Source organism: Rousettus aegyptiacus, unplaced genomic scaffold (genome assembly GCF_014176215.1).
Source record: "Rousettus aegyptiacus isolate mRouAeg1 unplaced genomic scaffold, mRouAeg1.p scaffold_m13_p_1, whole genome shotgun sequence".
Lineage (NCBI taxonomy): Eukaryota > Metazoa > Chordata > Mammalia > Chiroptera > Pteropodidae > Rousettus > Rousettus aegyptiacus.
In genome coordinates, this window is record NW_023416284.1 from 177,156,687 (window position 1) to 177,169,336 (window position 12,650).

At 37.3% G+C, this 12,650-nt stretch overlaps 1 protein-coding gene across 8 annotated transcripts in view; it reads left to right on the forward strand.

Annotated features, from left to right (window-relative positions):
• The window catches only part of SCAF8 (SR-related CTD associated factor 8), a 190,745-nt gene that overhangs the window by 52,327 nt on the left and 125,768 nt on the right, over positions 1–12,650 (forward strand). For all 8 annotated transcript variants that reach the window (XR_004951416.1, XR_004951418.1, XR_004951421.1 and 5 more), the window contains 7 exons: positions 1,107–1,238; positions 1,496–1,608; positions 3,110–3,303; positions 6,634–6,734; positions 9,227–9,340; positions 10,325–10,481; positions 12,344–12,477. Coding sequence is in view for 5 of the 8 variants with exons in the window: in XM_036223007.1 (XP_036078900.1) it covers positions 1,107–1,238; positions 1,496–1,608; positions 3,110–3,303; positions 6,634–6,734; positions 9,227–9,340; positions 10,325–10,481; positions 12,344–12,477 (945 nt within the window). In the remaining 3 variants the exon portion in view is untranslated. The remainder of the gene's footprint in view (positions 1–1,106; positions 1,239–1,495; positions 1,609–3,109; positions 3,304–6,633; positions 6,735–9,226; positions 9,341–10,324; positions 10,482–12,343; positions 12,478–12,650) is intronic.

Here is a 12,650-nt window from a genome sequence, read left to right on the forward strand (position 1 = left end):
CACTGTAATGTTAACACCTCTGCCATGTCACATAATTGTCATTTCTTTTTTGTGCTGGGAACAATTTAGACGAAGTCTCAGCAGCTTGGAAGTTTACAATATGATATTGTCTGTAATCACTGCTAGTATTCCTTTTACACAGGGAGACTGAAATTCAGAGTCAAGCAGCTTGTTAACAATCACAGTTGCGGCTCAGGAGCGGTCGTTTTGAGTTGTTCTTTGCTGTAAATGACAGTAGTCGTTCCCAGCTTGTGTGCCGTCAGGAACAGTTTTTATTAGTCTGCGTCACCTGCAAGAAGTGTAAGAGAGTTTATGTAGGGAGACTTGTGTTTTGAATAATAATTTGTTTTCTCATTTTTAGTCAACATCGTGTGTGTGTGTGTGTGTGTGTGTGTGTGTGTGTGTGTGTAATTTCTAATTTGGTTCATACTTATTAGCATCATGTAAGCAGTATCATTCTAGTCATAGAGAAAAAATGGTTCACATGTTAAATGTTACTATAATTAGGCTTCATTGTCTAACTTTTATTGGACTTTTCAAAATATTTTACATATCTCAGTACTTTCTAATATTTCATGAATTCCTAGAGATGGAGATTGGGGAAAGTCCAAGTTGAGAATTGTTTTGTTAGGTCAGCGATTTTGATATTGGCATTTGAGCTTTGTTTTGCTTCTTTACATGTAATATGTGACTTAGTCCTTTAATGTAAAATACTTTAGTGGACTTTTCATTTATAACATTTTATAAAAATGCTTGTTGCAAATGAAATGCTAGATTCATTTAACTTAGTGCCATTATGTATCATTCATGTTATAATCCTTTTATTAGTTCTTCATAGTTTATATTTTCCACAGTTTAGAATTTATTTGAAGACCTGCTTGATCTTACCTTTCTATTCTAATATTATATAGTCTTCTCCCCCTTTTATGATGTTCCATGCTTTTAAGTAAATTTGGATTTATACAAAAGTGTAATTTTAGATTGGGCTTTTTTAAATATATAAGGCTTATTTTAAAAATTTTAATTGTGATGTTTGCATGTTTAAATTTTTATTTGCAACATTCATTATTGCCGAATATTTGTGTATTTGTAAACATTCTCAATAGGCAACCCCTCAGGATAGTCAAGAAGGGACATTCGGATCAGAGCATTCGGCGTCACCATCACAAGGGAGCAGTCAACAGCATTTTCTTGAACCTGAAGCAAATTTGGATGATTCCATAGATATTCAGCAACAGGTAGAAAGTAATTGCTTTTCTAGGTTGTAAATGTATATGTTAGCTAGAGAAAAAAGTATTATACGTCAACTTTTATTTTAGGTACAGTATTTTATGTATAATGATGTTCTCAATGTTTTTCTTTCTTATACTTAAGTTTCACACATTAACCATTTTACTATTAGACATTAATGCTACTGTGGTTAATATATTGTAAGGCAGAATTATCACATATTAAACCTCAACTAAATATTGTTTGCTCTTCTTTTGACTTTAAGGACATGGATATAGATGAAGGGCAAGATGGAGTGGAAGAGGAAATCTTCGAACAAGAAGCAAAGAAAGTGGCCGTTCGCTCTAGATCAAGAACACATTCACGATCTCGTTCAAGGTTCTGCAATAATGTCTAAGAATAGTTGTGTGTAATCTTTAGAAGTGTTGGCTTTATTTCTTTGCGTCAGATTAAAGGAAATGTTTTTTCTTAGAATAACATTTTATATTCTCTCAGAAAGAAATAATCTGGAATTTGAAAATCAGAAAATACTTCGTTCTGTTTTCAATTGAATATATCTTTGCCATTTATTTGAATAATCCACATGAATCACAGCCATATCACGAGACTTAGATTTTGGACTGTACCTGATTTTAGTTAATAATGTTTGATGATGCCCTAACTTTTATAGGGTATTAGTGTTCCTGTCCCACAGTTAAATCAGACTGTAGAGAAACAGCATTAGAAATTGTATGGTGTTTTTTGCATTTCATTTTATCTCACAGTAATATCAAAATGATCATAAAAATGAATCTACAAAAATTTTTATAAGCATTAAGCATAATATTAAACTGTTATGAAACATCCTGTAGATGGTTTTCTTTGTGGGCTTTTCAACACGACTAAGGCTCATTCTCGTGTACATGCTCATTCAACTTGGAGTTGAAGATGCCTGATTTCTTAACCTGGCACATTTTTGTGTGGCAGTGTACATGTTTTTGCTACAGATTGTCTCAAAACTAAAAATCATTAGTATTTAACATTTTTTATGCCCTATTTATGCACAGGAATACCACAAAAATCTGAGCAATAAATGCTAGCGGAGGGGCAGCATCTTTGATCAGTTTTTCAGTCATTTCGTATTCGTTTCCAGAAGTTATTTACATTTACCTGTTGTAAATGAGAGCCCTTCAGATTGGCGTTCCCTACATCCACCTCCTGTCAGTGAATTTTCTTGCTAAGCGGTTACAGTGTCAGTGCTGCAAACGTCTTTGCTGCAGCCTAGATCACAGCTTCCGTCTTTGTCTCGCAACACCTCCGTAATGAGAATCCGGGAGAGAGTTCAGTGGCATATGGTCGACAGGAAAAGAAGAAACAGTTTCAGTATCACTTTATATTGTAAAGTCAAGCACCATGAAATTTTAGAAGTTCAAAACTTGTAAGCAGAATCGTATAGGGCCTATTGCTCTGCTGGAAACATTATCTGTTTCCTAATTTTAAGAATGTAACATCTTTGTCACCTAAAGGGTCATTTTATCATATTTTATTTTATTTTTTATTTTATTTTGGTTTTTCATCCCTGTTCTTGACTCTGGTTTATAAAATGAGTTGGAAGATACTAAGAGAAAGTGAGGCCTTTAGTAGATGTCATTTTCCTGTTCTTCCTGGTTGTGAATAGCAACTGAGACCCAGAACCATTGAAAACAAATATCTGTGGCTAAGTGTGGACTTAAATGGTACATAGATTTCAGAAAATGCATGTTTTAAACTTGATTATACTTAAGTCTTTTTAAAGAGATAGCTAAATATAAGACAGCCTTTTCTTTTTCTCACTTGGAAGTGAGATATTTGAGAGGAGGGTACCATTGCCATTATAAGTAAAATAAGATTTTTTTTTTAGATCACCAAGAAAACGAAGGTCCAGGTCACGATCTGGTTCTCGGAAGCGTAAGCACAGAAAGCGGTCGCGCTCGCGCTCGCGGGAAAGGAAGAGGAAGTCGTCCCGCTCGTACTCCAGCGAGAGGAGAGCTCGGGAAAGGGAGAAGGAGCGGCAGAAGAAGGGGCTGCCCCCCATCCGGTCCAAGACGCTGAGCGGTGAGCGGCACTTTTACAAAGGGGCGGGGTCGCTAAATCTTATTTTAAGACAGAATTTGAAAAGTCTATGTGTGTGTGTTTTTTTTTAATGAGTAATTTTATTTTTGTGTTTTGTAATGTGTTTAGGGAGAAAAGAAGAGCAGTTTCTATTCCAACACTAAGGTCGTACAGAGGTTTTTTTTTTTAATGCAAGTTATAAAATACAAGACTTGACTAATGATATCTAAAGCGGACCAGGCCTAGTGGGTGTCGCATGGATACAGTGACTTCCGTGCGCAGTGTCCTTACCAGTTGTGACCACCAGGTCTATAGGAGGAGTGTTATAGGAAGCGCGCAAATTTTAAAGCGTATTATAAACTCAGTGGATCAGTACTGAAGGAGACATTCCTCCTGAACAAACTACCCCCCCCCCACCCCCCACAGTTAATCTGTAATGGGTGGCGAGGACAAATGTGGAGTGGTGGCAGTTTGTTTCAGGGGAGAGTTTACTCGGTAGGAATGTGAGGCGCAGAAAAATAATTTGTAATTAGTGCCAAATTTGGCCTAAAGGATTCTTAGTGGGTGATGACTTCTAAGGTGGACCAACAGACTGCACATGGCAAAGTACATAAAATGGAGCAGATTGCCATCCTTTGCTAAGAGCTGAACATTGCCCGGGTTGTCTGATTTCCAGATGTCTACCAATAACGGCTTTCTGTCATGGAAATAGAGAAATAATTGTATAACTTACGGTCCTGCTGAAGCATCTTAGAAATCCAGGCTGATAATTAAAGGCAACCACTGTCTGCTTGCGTAATTAACTTCCAGCGCTTTGAATAAGCCTGATGTGGCTGATCTTGCCAGAATCGAACTGATTGTGAGAGCCAGTGTTAATCTAGTAACGTTGCTGATCCTAACTCCGAAGGCCTCTGTCTCTGCCCGTAAAACCTCTCCCGTGCCTCCTCCCATCGTTGCCGTTAGGCCCTTCAGAGTCACCGATTTTAGGGTAGGGCTTTCACATGCAGTCTTTCATATCATTCCTCATTTAATGTCATGTTGCCGCTGCCACAATTTATATAGTTATTCACCGGGGAATTTATTGTCTATTGCTGTTTTATTTTTATGGATAAAACACACAACAAAAAAAATCAAAGTACATAAGAAAGTAGAAAGTATCTCTCTTATTTTTTACCTAAAAACTCTCCTCAGAAGCAATGTTAATTTGATTTTGAATACCTTCAGTAGTGTTTCCTTGCCATTGTTCCTTAGAACACAAAAGTCCAGTGGGCGTGAAACATTAACAGATGGCGACTTTCTCAGAATCAGGTGTCCCCTCCTGGGATGGAGGAGACTGACTCATTATTGCTTTCTGGGGGAAAGCGGAGTTATCCGTGGGCATAATTTATAGAGCGACAACACTGAGAGTGGGAGAAACATGGAGCAGTTTTGGGGGGAGGTTAAGGCAACTATGATATGTAGACAGTAAGAAGAGGCGGGAACCGTTCATTGAGAGGGGCTCAGAAATGTGCTAAGGTTTGTGGTAGGTTAATGGATAGTCCCCCAAAGGTTTCCATGTCCAAGTCAACTTGAGCTGTCAGTATGTCACATTACAAGGTAAAAGGGACTTTGCAGGTCCGAGTAATAATCTTGAGGTGGGGAGATTAACTTGGATTACCGAGAAGGGTTCAGTGTCACCCAGGGTCCTTACAAGAGAGAAACAAGGCCAGAGAGGAAAGGCAATGTGGGAGTGGGAGGAGGCTCACAGGGCGGTAGGTACTGTACTGTTGGCTTTGGAGGTGGGGATGATAAACCAAGGACTGCAGACAGCATGAAGAAGCCAGCAAAGGCAAAGAAAGAAATTTTCCCCTCGAGCCTCCAGAAGGAATGCAGCCCCATTGACCCATTTAGGACTTCTAGAACTGTAAGATGATACATTTTTGTTCTAAGCCGATACATTTATGTCATTTCATTAGAGCAGCAAAAGAAAACTGATACCTTGTCCCTTGAGACTTTGGTGGAATATTAATATAAACATATGTATGCATAGGGCTCAACTACAGGAGACGAAGAAGAAACAGCAGGGAAAGAACGCTGACCATCCTAAAGCTCACACAGATGTGGCAGATGTTTGTGTCCTGGCTAGCCGGAGGAGAGACTTGGGTGAAAACCCATATTTAGTGGAGATCTGAGCAGTCACATCCTAATGTTGATCTAAATTAGCTCTAGAGTAAAACCAACTTTAGGCCTGCCTTATCATAGATAAAAGGTAGTAAAGAAACTGGAAACTTATTCTTTGAAAATGACATCGACATAAATCCAAATACAGTTGACCCTTGAATAATGTGGGTGTTAGGAGTGCTAACCCCCTGCACAGTCAGAAATCTGCATATAACTGGCCAAAAACTTCATTGTCGTCCTTCATCATCTATGGGGGTTGGTTCTGTGATGCCCTGCAGATGCCAAAATCCACGGACGCTCAAGTCTCTTAGTGGCTTAGAACAATGCATGCAGTTGGCCCTCCGCGTCCCAGGAGTCCCAGTGCTGGGTTGAAAATACTGTTTTCCATCTGCGGTTGGTTGAATCTGCAGATGTGAAACCCAGGATACAGAGAGCCGATTATGTCTATTGAAAAAAATCTGCATATAAGTGGGCCTGTGCCGTTCTAACTTTTGTTAATGGAGGACTGTGTATTCAGACTCTGCAAATATATGAGCTGTAAATGTTTTTGGAATAGTGTCTTGAGGAAAAGGAGATGTCCATGGAGGCATGAGCACTATAACTAAAAATAAGCGAATGTCCACGGAAGGGAAGTGGCTTCTCAGTCTTTCATGATAATCAGTTAAGGAGTTCTAATACAGCCTTTTCCTCTTTGTATCTTCACGCAGATTATTTCCTTATGCATAATATTGTTTTCAGCTTTAACTTTTGATTAGAGAGAAACATCCACTTAATTTTTCCAGCACAGAAAAATACTTAAAAGGTACACAGATAGGATTGCAGGGAAAATTGGTTTTGAAACTTTGCTGTACATTAGAATTTCGTGTGAAACTTTAAACCTCCCAGCTCCCTCTCTCACACCCCATACCATTCACCTTTCGCAGTGGGACCTAGGTACCTGTAGGTGATTCAGGTGTGCTGCCAAGCTTGAGAACAGGTGACGTGCAAGAGGTTGACTTGGCATAGATGTGAATGATTACCTGAGGTTTTAGTTAATTTTTAGATGTAACATACAAATGTTAATTAATGTATTTTAAATATACCGTCTTAAACTGTATTATTGTACTAGTGCTTGTTCCTTGAAAGAAGTAACCGTGTCTATGATTGTGGCCATTTGTCCCTATGTCTCGACAGTATGTAGCACGACTCTCTGGGTTGGTCAGGTGGACAAGAAGGCGACGCAGCAGGATTTAACCAACCTCTTTGAAGAGTTTGGACAGATCGAATCCATTAATGTAAGTATTAGTTGTTACACAATAGTCGAAGGTAAAAAAAGAGCAGGGCGTTTTCACTCACACAGTGTCACTTTGCCCCTTGCTTTGCCGTCATGTTGCACGCACCTCTGTACGAGGATCGTTTGACCTTCACCTTTTCTGTGTTTATTCTGCTGCTATTTATCAGCTCATTTAATTAATTTTCTAAATGGAATTCTAACAGAAATTCTTAGGGTTTCATCACAGCGTAGCACTTGATTCCTAAAACATCGGCTGTTTGAGTTAGCAGGAAATGTGTGTGATTTAGTTTAATTCCTTTTTAAAGGAAAAAAATGAGAAAATCGAGTCTCACAGAATTGAAGTCCCCTGCACATGCCCATGTGGGTCGTGCAGAGACACAGCTGGACTCGGGGGCCCAGTCCTGTGCCAGCCTCTCCCTGGCCCCTCTTCCCCCCTGCCTGTCTCTCCCTCTCCGAGCCCGCCTTGGGGAGCCCGCGCAGGCGGGGCGTCTCCAGGAGCCGAGCTTGACGCTCAGCAGTGTGTTCTTCAGTGGGCCCGCCCCACCCAGCCTCCGTGCAGCGTTTTCTTCTCCCCGAAGGGCTTTTGTTTTTCCCTGGGGCAGAAACTAGCGAAACATTTTATGTGTATTTGTTTGAGGAGACTTATAATTCATTAACCCTCTGATTTTATTTGCTTATACTTTTGTGTTTATTAGACTTTTTTTTTTTTTTTTTTTTTTTAATCATTATTTACTGGGAAATTGGCTTTAGATACTGACATTCTTGATTGGGCCAAACTTGACTTTTCTGTGTTAATAACTGCATTTTTCATCAAAGTCGAGTTTGATCTTTTTGTATTTTACTTTCAACTACGTATGTCTGATGTGACCTCACAAGAAGCTGGTTAAGTAATTCAGATCTTATTTCACCAGTGAGGAAACTAAGTGATTTGCCTGAGTTACACAGATAATAAATAGGTGATTGGTTGAGTATTTTAATTTAACTCAGATTATTCTTTCTATACCATGAGAGTGCTGTAGGCTTCTCTTTTTTATCTAAATTTTATCTGTCAAAACATAAATGTTGTTCAGAATCTGTGATCATATAACATGTGAAGTTTTTTCTGATCTTCACCTACCCTTAAACTAGTAATTCTCAGCCCTAGCTGCATATCAGAAATGTGTTGACATTTGAAAAAATAGGGGTGCGGGGGGAGATGCCCATGATCAGTATTTTTAGAATCTTATCAGAGTGCTACAGTTGATTCTGATGCAAAGCCAGGAGGCATTGCTCTGAATGGTTCCTGAATCCAAGTAGCGTTTTGGATTTTCGTGTTACTTGTGACGTTTATCGTCTTTCTTAATTTGAGCATTGGTGTGCTTTGTCTCCCTCCTCTTCTGTATTACTTTTTAAAATCATAGTACTCAACAAATCATAGGCACTAAGTTATATGTGAATCGAAGTTTACTGAACGGCTAGTGATGAAATTCAAGACTTAAAAATTGGTGTAAGATTTAGAAACCTTTTCCTTGGTCGTAGGGGAGTTTGAGGACCTAAAAAGGCCAGTTAGATTTGGCGTTTAGTAGGTCATTAGTGAGTCCGAGGAAAACATTTTCAGTTAGTTGGTAAGGAGTTGGAACTACATTGTAAGAATGCAAGAAGTATGTAAGGAGTTAGAAAAACTTCCCTTTGGAAAGGTTGGTGTTAAAGTGACATTAGTTCGAAGTGTTGACAAGACTGAGGAAAGGTTTATACTTTTATTTTGACAAATAGAGTTTATTAGGTATTGAGTAATAATGAAGTAAGAGAATACCTTTTTGAGTTCTTCAAAAGAAACAAATGCTCTGTGTATTTTTCTGAGTTAATACACAAGGATAATTTTATGACCTGGTAGTCTATAGAATAGTTAAATGCTTTATAAATAAAACTCAGATCCTTACACTGAGGCTATTTTTCTATTTATTTTAATACCTATGTCCAAGAGTACTTGGACAAAATTAAGTTTTTTTAAATTAAGGGTTTTAGTTTTATCATTCGTTGTAGATTATAGATTTTATATTAAGGGTAAAATACTTCCCCAAAACAAAAATCTTCATATTACTCAATATACTTGGAAAAATGGAAATAATACTGTGAATAAATCATATGCCTTCAAATATGTTGGCCACATAATATTATTTTCCTTTTGTATGGTGGTATCGTATGCATGTTTTTGTACTTTTTATTATAGTTCTTTATTTTGTATTAGAAAAACTTTAATTGACATGTGATATTCAAGATTTACCATATATCATACTTAGAGTGAGACCCAACTAGGTTTTGAATTTTGGGTCTTTTAAAGACTAAGTTATTAGTTGTATGTGAGTCGAACCAATAGATAGATAACTGGAGGAAGAAAAGGGGAAAAAAGTTAATATTAGTCAATAGTCAGTGTTCTGTTTCATTAAAACCATGAAATGGCAAACTGCATTACCCTCCTTCTACCCCTTCTAAAGAAAACATTTTTTTTAATAGATGATTCCTCCCAGGGGCTGTGCTTATGTCTGCATGGTTCATCGACAGGACGCATTTCGGGCTCTGCAGAAACTTAGTTCTGGATCATATAAAATCGGGTCCAAGGTCATTAAGGTGAGATCGGGGAAGGGGACACATGACCTTACTTTATTAGGTTATTAGAATGTTCCTTTATTTAATTCATCTTTCTTAATGTTATGGGCAAACCTCGATGGGAATATGTTATTTCAGTATTGTTGAGTTACAGAATTAGATATAGGTAAAACACTAACCAAAACTTTAGTCAAATGGTTGTTTGAAATCACACATGTACACTGTTCTCTTAGCCAAGTCACCATTTTTTGAGCATGCCATTTTTGTTTTTACAGGTGTGCGTTTCATTCACTTCTTTCCCGTGCTTCCTAATACCCCTTCATTGTATTATTTCTCCTTTTTAACATCTCATCTTGTACGACCCAGGCCCTTATGAAGGGTTTATTTATATTTTTATTTTCCTCTTAGTCTTTAAACTGAGTATTTATTGTGTATTTTTCTATTTTTACTTCTTCTTACTAATTTACATTTCTGCTATTTGGAGATAATTTATTCCATCAGTTTCTACAACTGAATTAAAAATTTTAAAGTAACTGCTTTTGAGAGAGTTAAAATGCCCATGCCATGGCATTTTATGACAGAGAGTTTCTCTATGTAAACTAAAGTGTCACTGATCTTTTTTCCAAAGAACCAAGATTTTATTTAAATTATAATAACTAATCTCATTATTGCAAATGTAGCTTGACATTTTAATGGTGAATAATAGATTTGGATATTGTTTCTGGAAATGTCTTTTTTAAAGTTACAGTAAAAAGCAGAAATAAATCTCATAAAACACCATTGCTGTTAATGCAGGTTTATTTTATAAACAAACAAGAACAGAAAGTACATGGAAAAAATTTTCTTGGCTACTGTCATTCTTCCAGCAGTGATGCTCTGCCTAGTCACCTGATTTTTAAAACAAATTTTATTTGTATTTACATTGTTCACATTTTCAAATATTTTACCTTGTTTTTACAGTATATATGAGCTGCTTTTTTTTTTTTCTGTCTTCTCTCCTGATAGATTGCTTGGGCTTTAAATAAAGGTGTAAAAACAGAATACAAACAATTCTGGGATGTGGATCTTGGAGTTACATATATACCATGGGAAAAAGTTAAAGTGGATGACTTGGAAGGTTTTGCAGAAGGAGGCATGATTGATCAAGAAACTGTAAATACTGGTAAGAACCCTAAGGGCAGTTTTATTGTTAAGTATACTTAAAAGGTTGTGATTAATAAGAGTTTTTTCATGACAGGATAAATTGTGTTTTATTTCCTGGGCATGGCTCCCCCCTCCCCCCCAAGGCACACACAGAAAAGAAAGAATATGAAATACTAATGCATTCAACATATATACTTGATGAGTCCTATTTCATAAGTGTCAGAGTGTAGGTGGTGTCTTAGAAGTCTGCAAAAGCTGTATTTTGTGTGTATGTCTTTAAAAAAGTTTTGCTTCTTAAGTGAAAGAGTTGTGTTTATGTATGGAGGCTTTTTAAAACTAAATATTTCAATTTCTTAAGTTGAAGTGTGAACTGGTACTTCAGAAGCTTCTTTGAAAAACTCCCTATATTATTTTCATTGATAGTCTTGTTGAGAATGGCAGAAATAGAATCTTACTTTAGAGAGGCGTGGTTCACATTCATGCAGTTTGAAAATGCTTCCAGATAACCAAATGATCATCCGTCTGGGTCTTTTAAAAAACTTGTCTTTTTTATTTTTAAAAATTTCAGTTTAAAATGATTAGCAGTTTAACCGGTAAGAAATCTTAAAAGAATTAAAATGTTATATATTTGTTATTTCTTTACGTCTTAGCTCTTTTTTTTAGCATAATTTGCTAATTTTTAGAATATTTTTGTTCTCAGGCCAATGCATATGTCCAAACACTTTTTCAGGTCTTTTCTTCTTGTCAGTTTTTATTTTTTGGATGTTCCTCCATAACATTTATTCATTTAATAAATATTTTAGTTTTTGCTGTGTGCCAGGAACTAGGATTTTGGGAACTAGGATTACTGCAGTGAAACGAGCAGACAAAAATTCTTCCTCTCATGTAGTATACATTGTAGTAGGGGTTGACAACATATAGCCCTTGGGCCACATCTTGCCAGCAGCCTACTTCGTAAATAATGTACCGCCGTGCTCACTTGGGTTAGCCTATTTTGTGACTTTTCTTTCCCCCAACTATAGTTGAGTAGTTGCACCAGAGGACATATGGCACACGAAGTCTAAAATACTTAGTGTAGGCGAAGTGTGCTTAACCCACGTTCTCGTGGAAAGAAATAGATCATGGACACAAGGGGTAAACTATACAGTATTTCTACATTGATAAGTTTTAAGAAGAAAAATCAGGGAGGGGGATAGGCAGTGTGGGTGTGGAGCTGCTGCACTTCCGAGTGACTGAAGAAGCTCTCACGGAGAGCGTGCTGTTTGAAAGGGTGGGATGTGCAGCTCTACAGGCAAAGAGCATTTCATGCAGAGGGACCTGTGAGTGCATAGCCTCTTCACAGTCCTGAGACCAGCATGGCGTGAGAAAGTTAGTGAGGAGTGAGTAGGAGAAGATGAAGTGTAGTCTTGTTAACCATTCTCATGACTTTGATCTTTGCTCTGAGGGAGATGGAGAACTATTGAAGGAACCATTGGTGCTTCTTTGTTCTTTTTTTGCATAGCTGTATTTTCAGAAAGGTTTTTCTATATTAGGTTAATACTTGTTGGTCTCCCATGTACCTTGTGACAAAATATGGAATGAGATTAGTTCCTCTTAAGTCAGACAGCCTTGCAATATGTATCTATTATAGCCCTTCTGTTTTCTCTAGACTAAATATTTTAGAGTCTTTCCTTTGTGTCTTGTGTCATGCTTCTTTGAACTCCTTAGTATCCTAATTAGATTTATCTGGGCAAAGCCTAGTTTGGCACCTACAGTTAAAGATGTATCTTAAAGATAGATGTGCCAAGGTAGATGAAGGACTTATGAAATAAATGTGTACCTTGAAATAAAATGAAAAGTTGCACCTGTCTAGAGGAAATCAATTTCGAATGTTTCGTTTAGAGTGGGAAACTGTGAAAAGTTCAGAGCCTGTTAAAGAGACGGCCCCGACAACTCAGAGCCCAGCTCCCGTTGACAAGGAGACAGTGGTTACAACCCAGGCAGAGGCTTTTCCTCCACCCGTTGCTATGTTACAGGTTAGTACTTGGTGCGTTTGTTATGGAATGTGTTGTTTTACATTTCTGTTTATAAAACTTGGAGGAAATTGTCCAAAATAGAATAAATAAGAGTTTATCAAACATTTTTTGGAAAGAATTTTTTTTTAGAATGGTCTAATTCATATTTAAATATTTATTTATTGAACAAATAA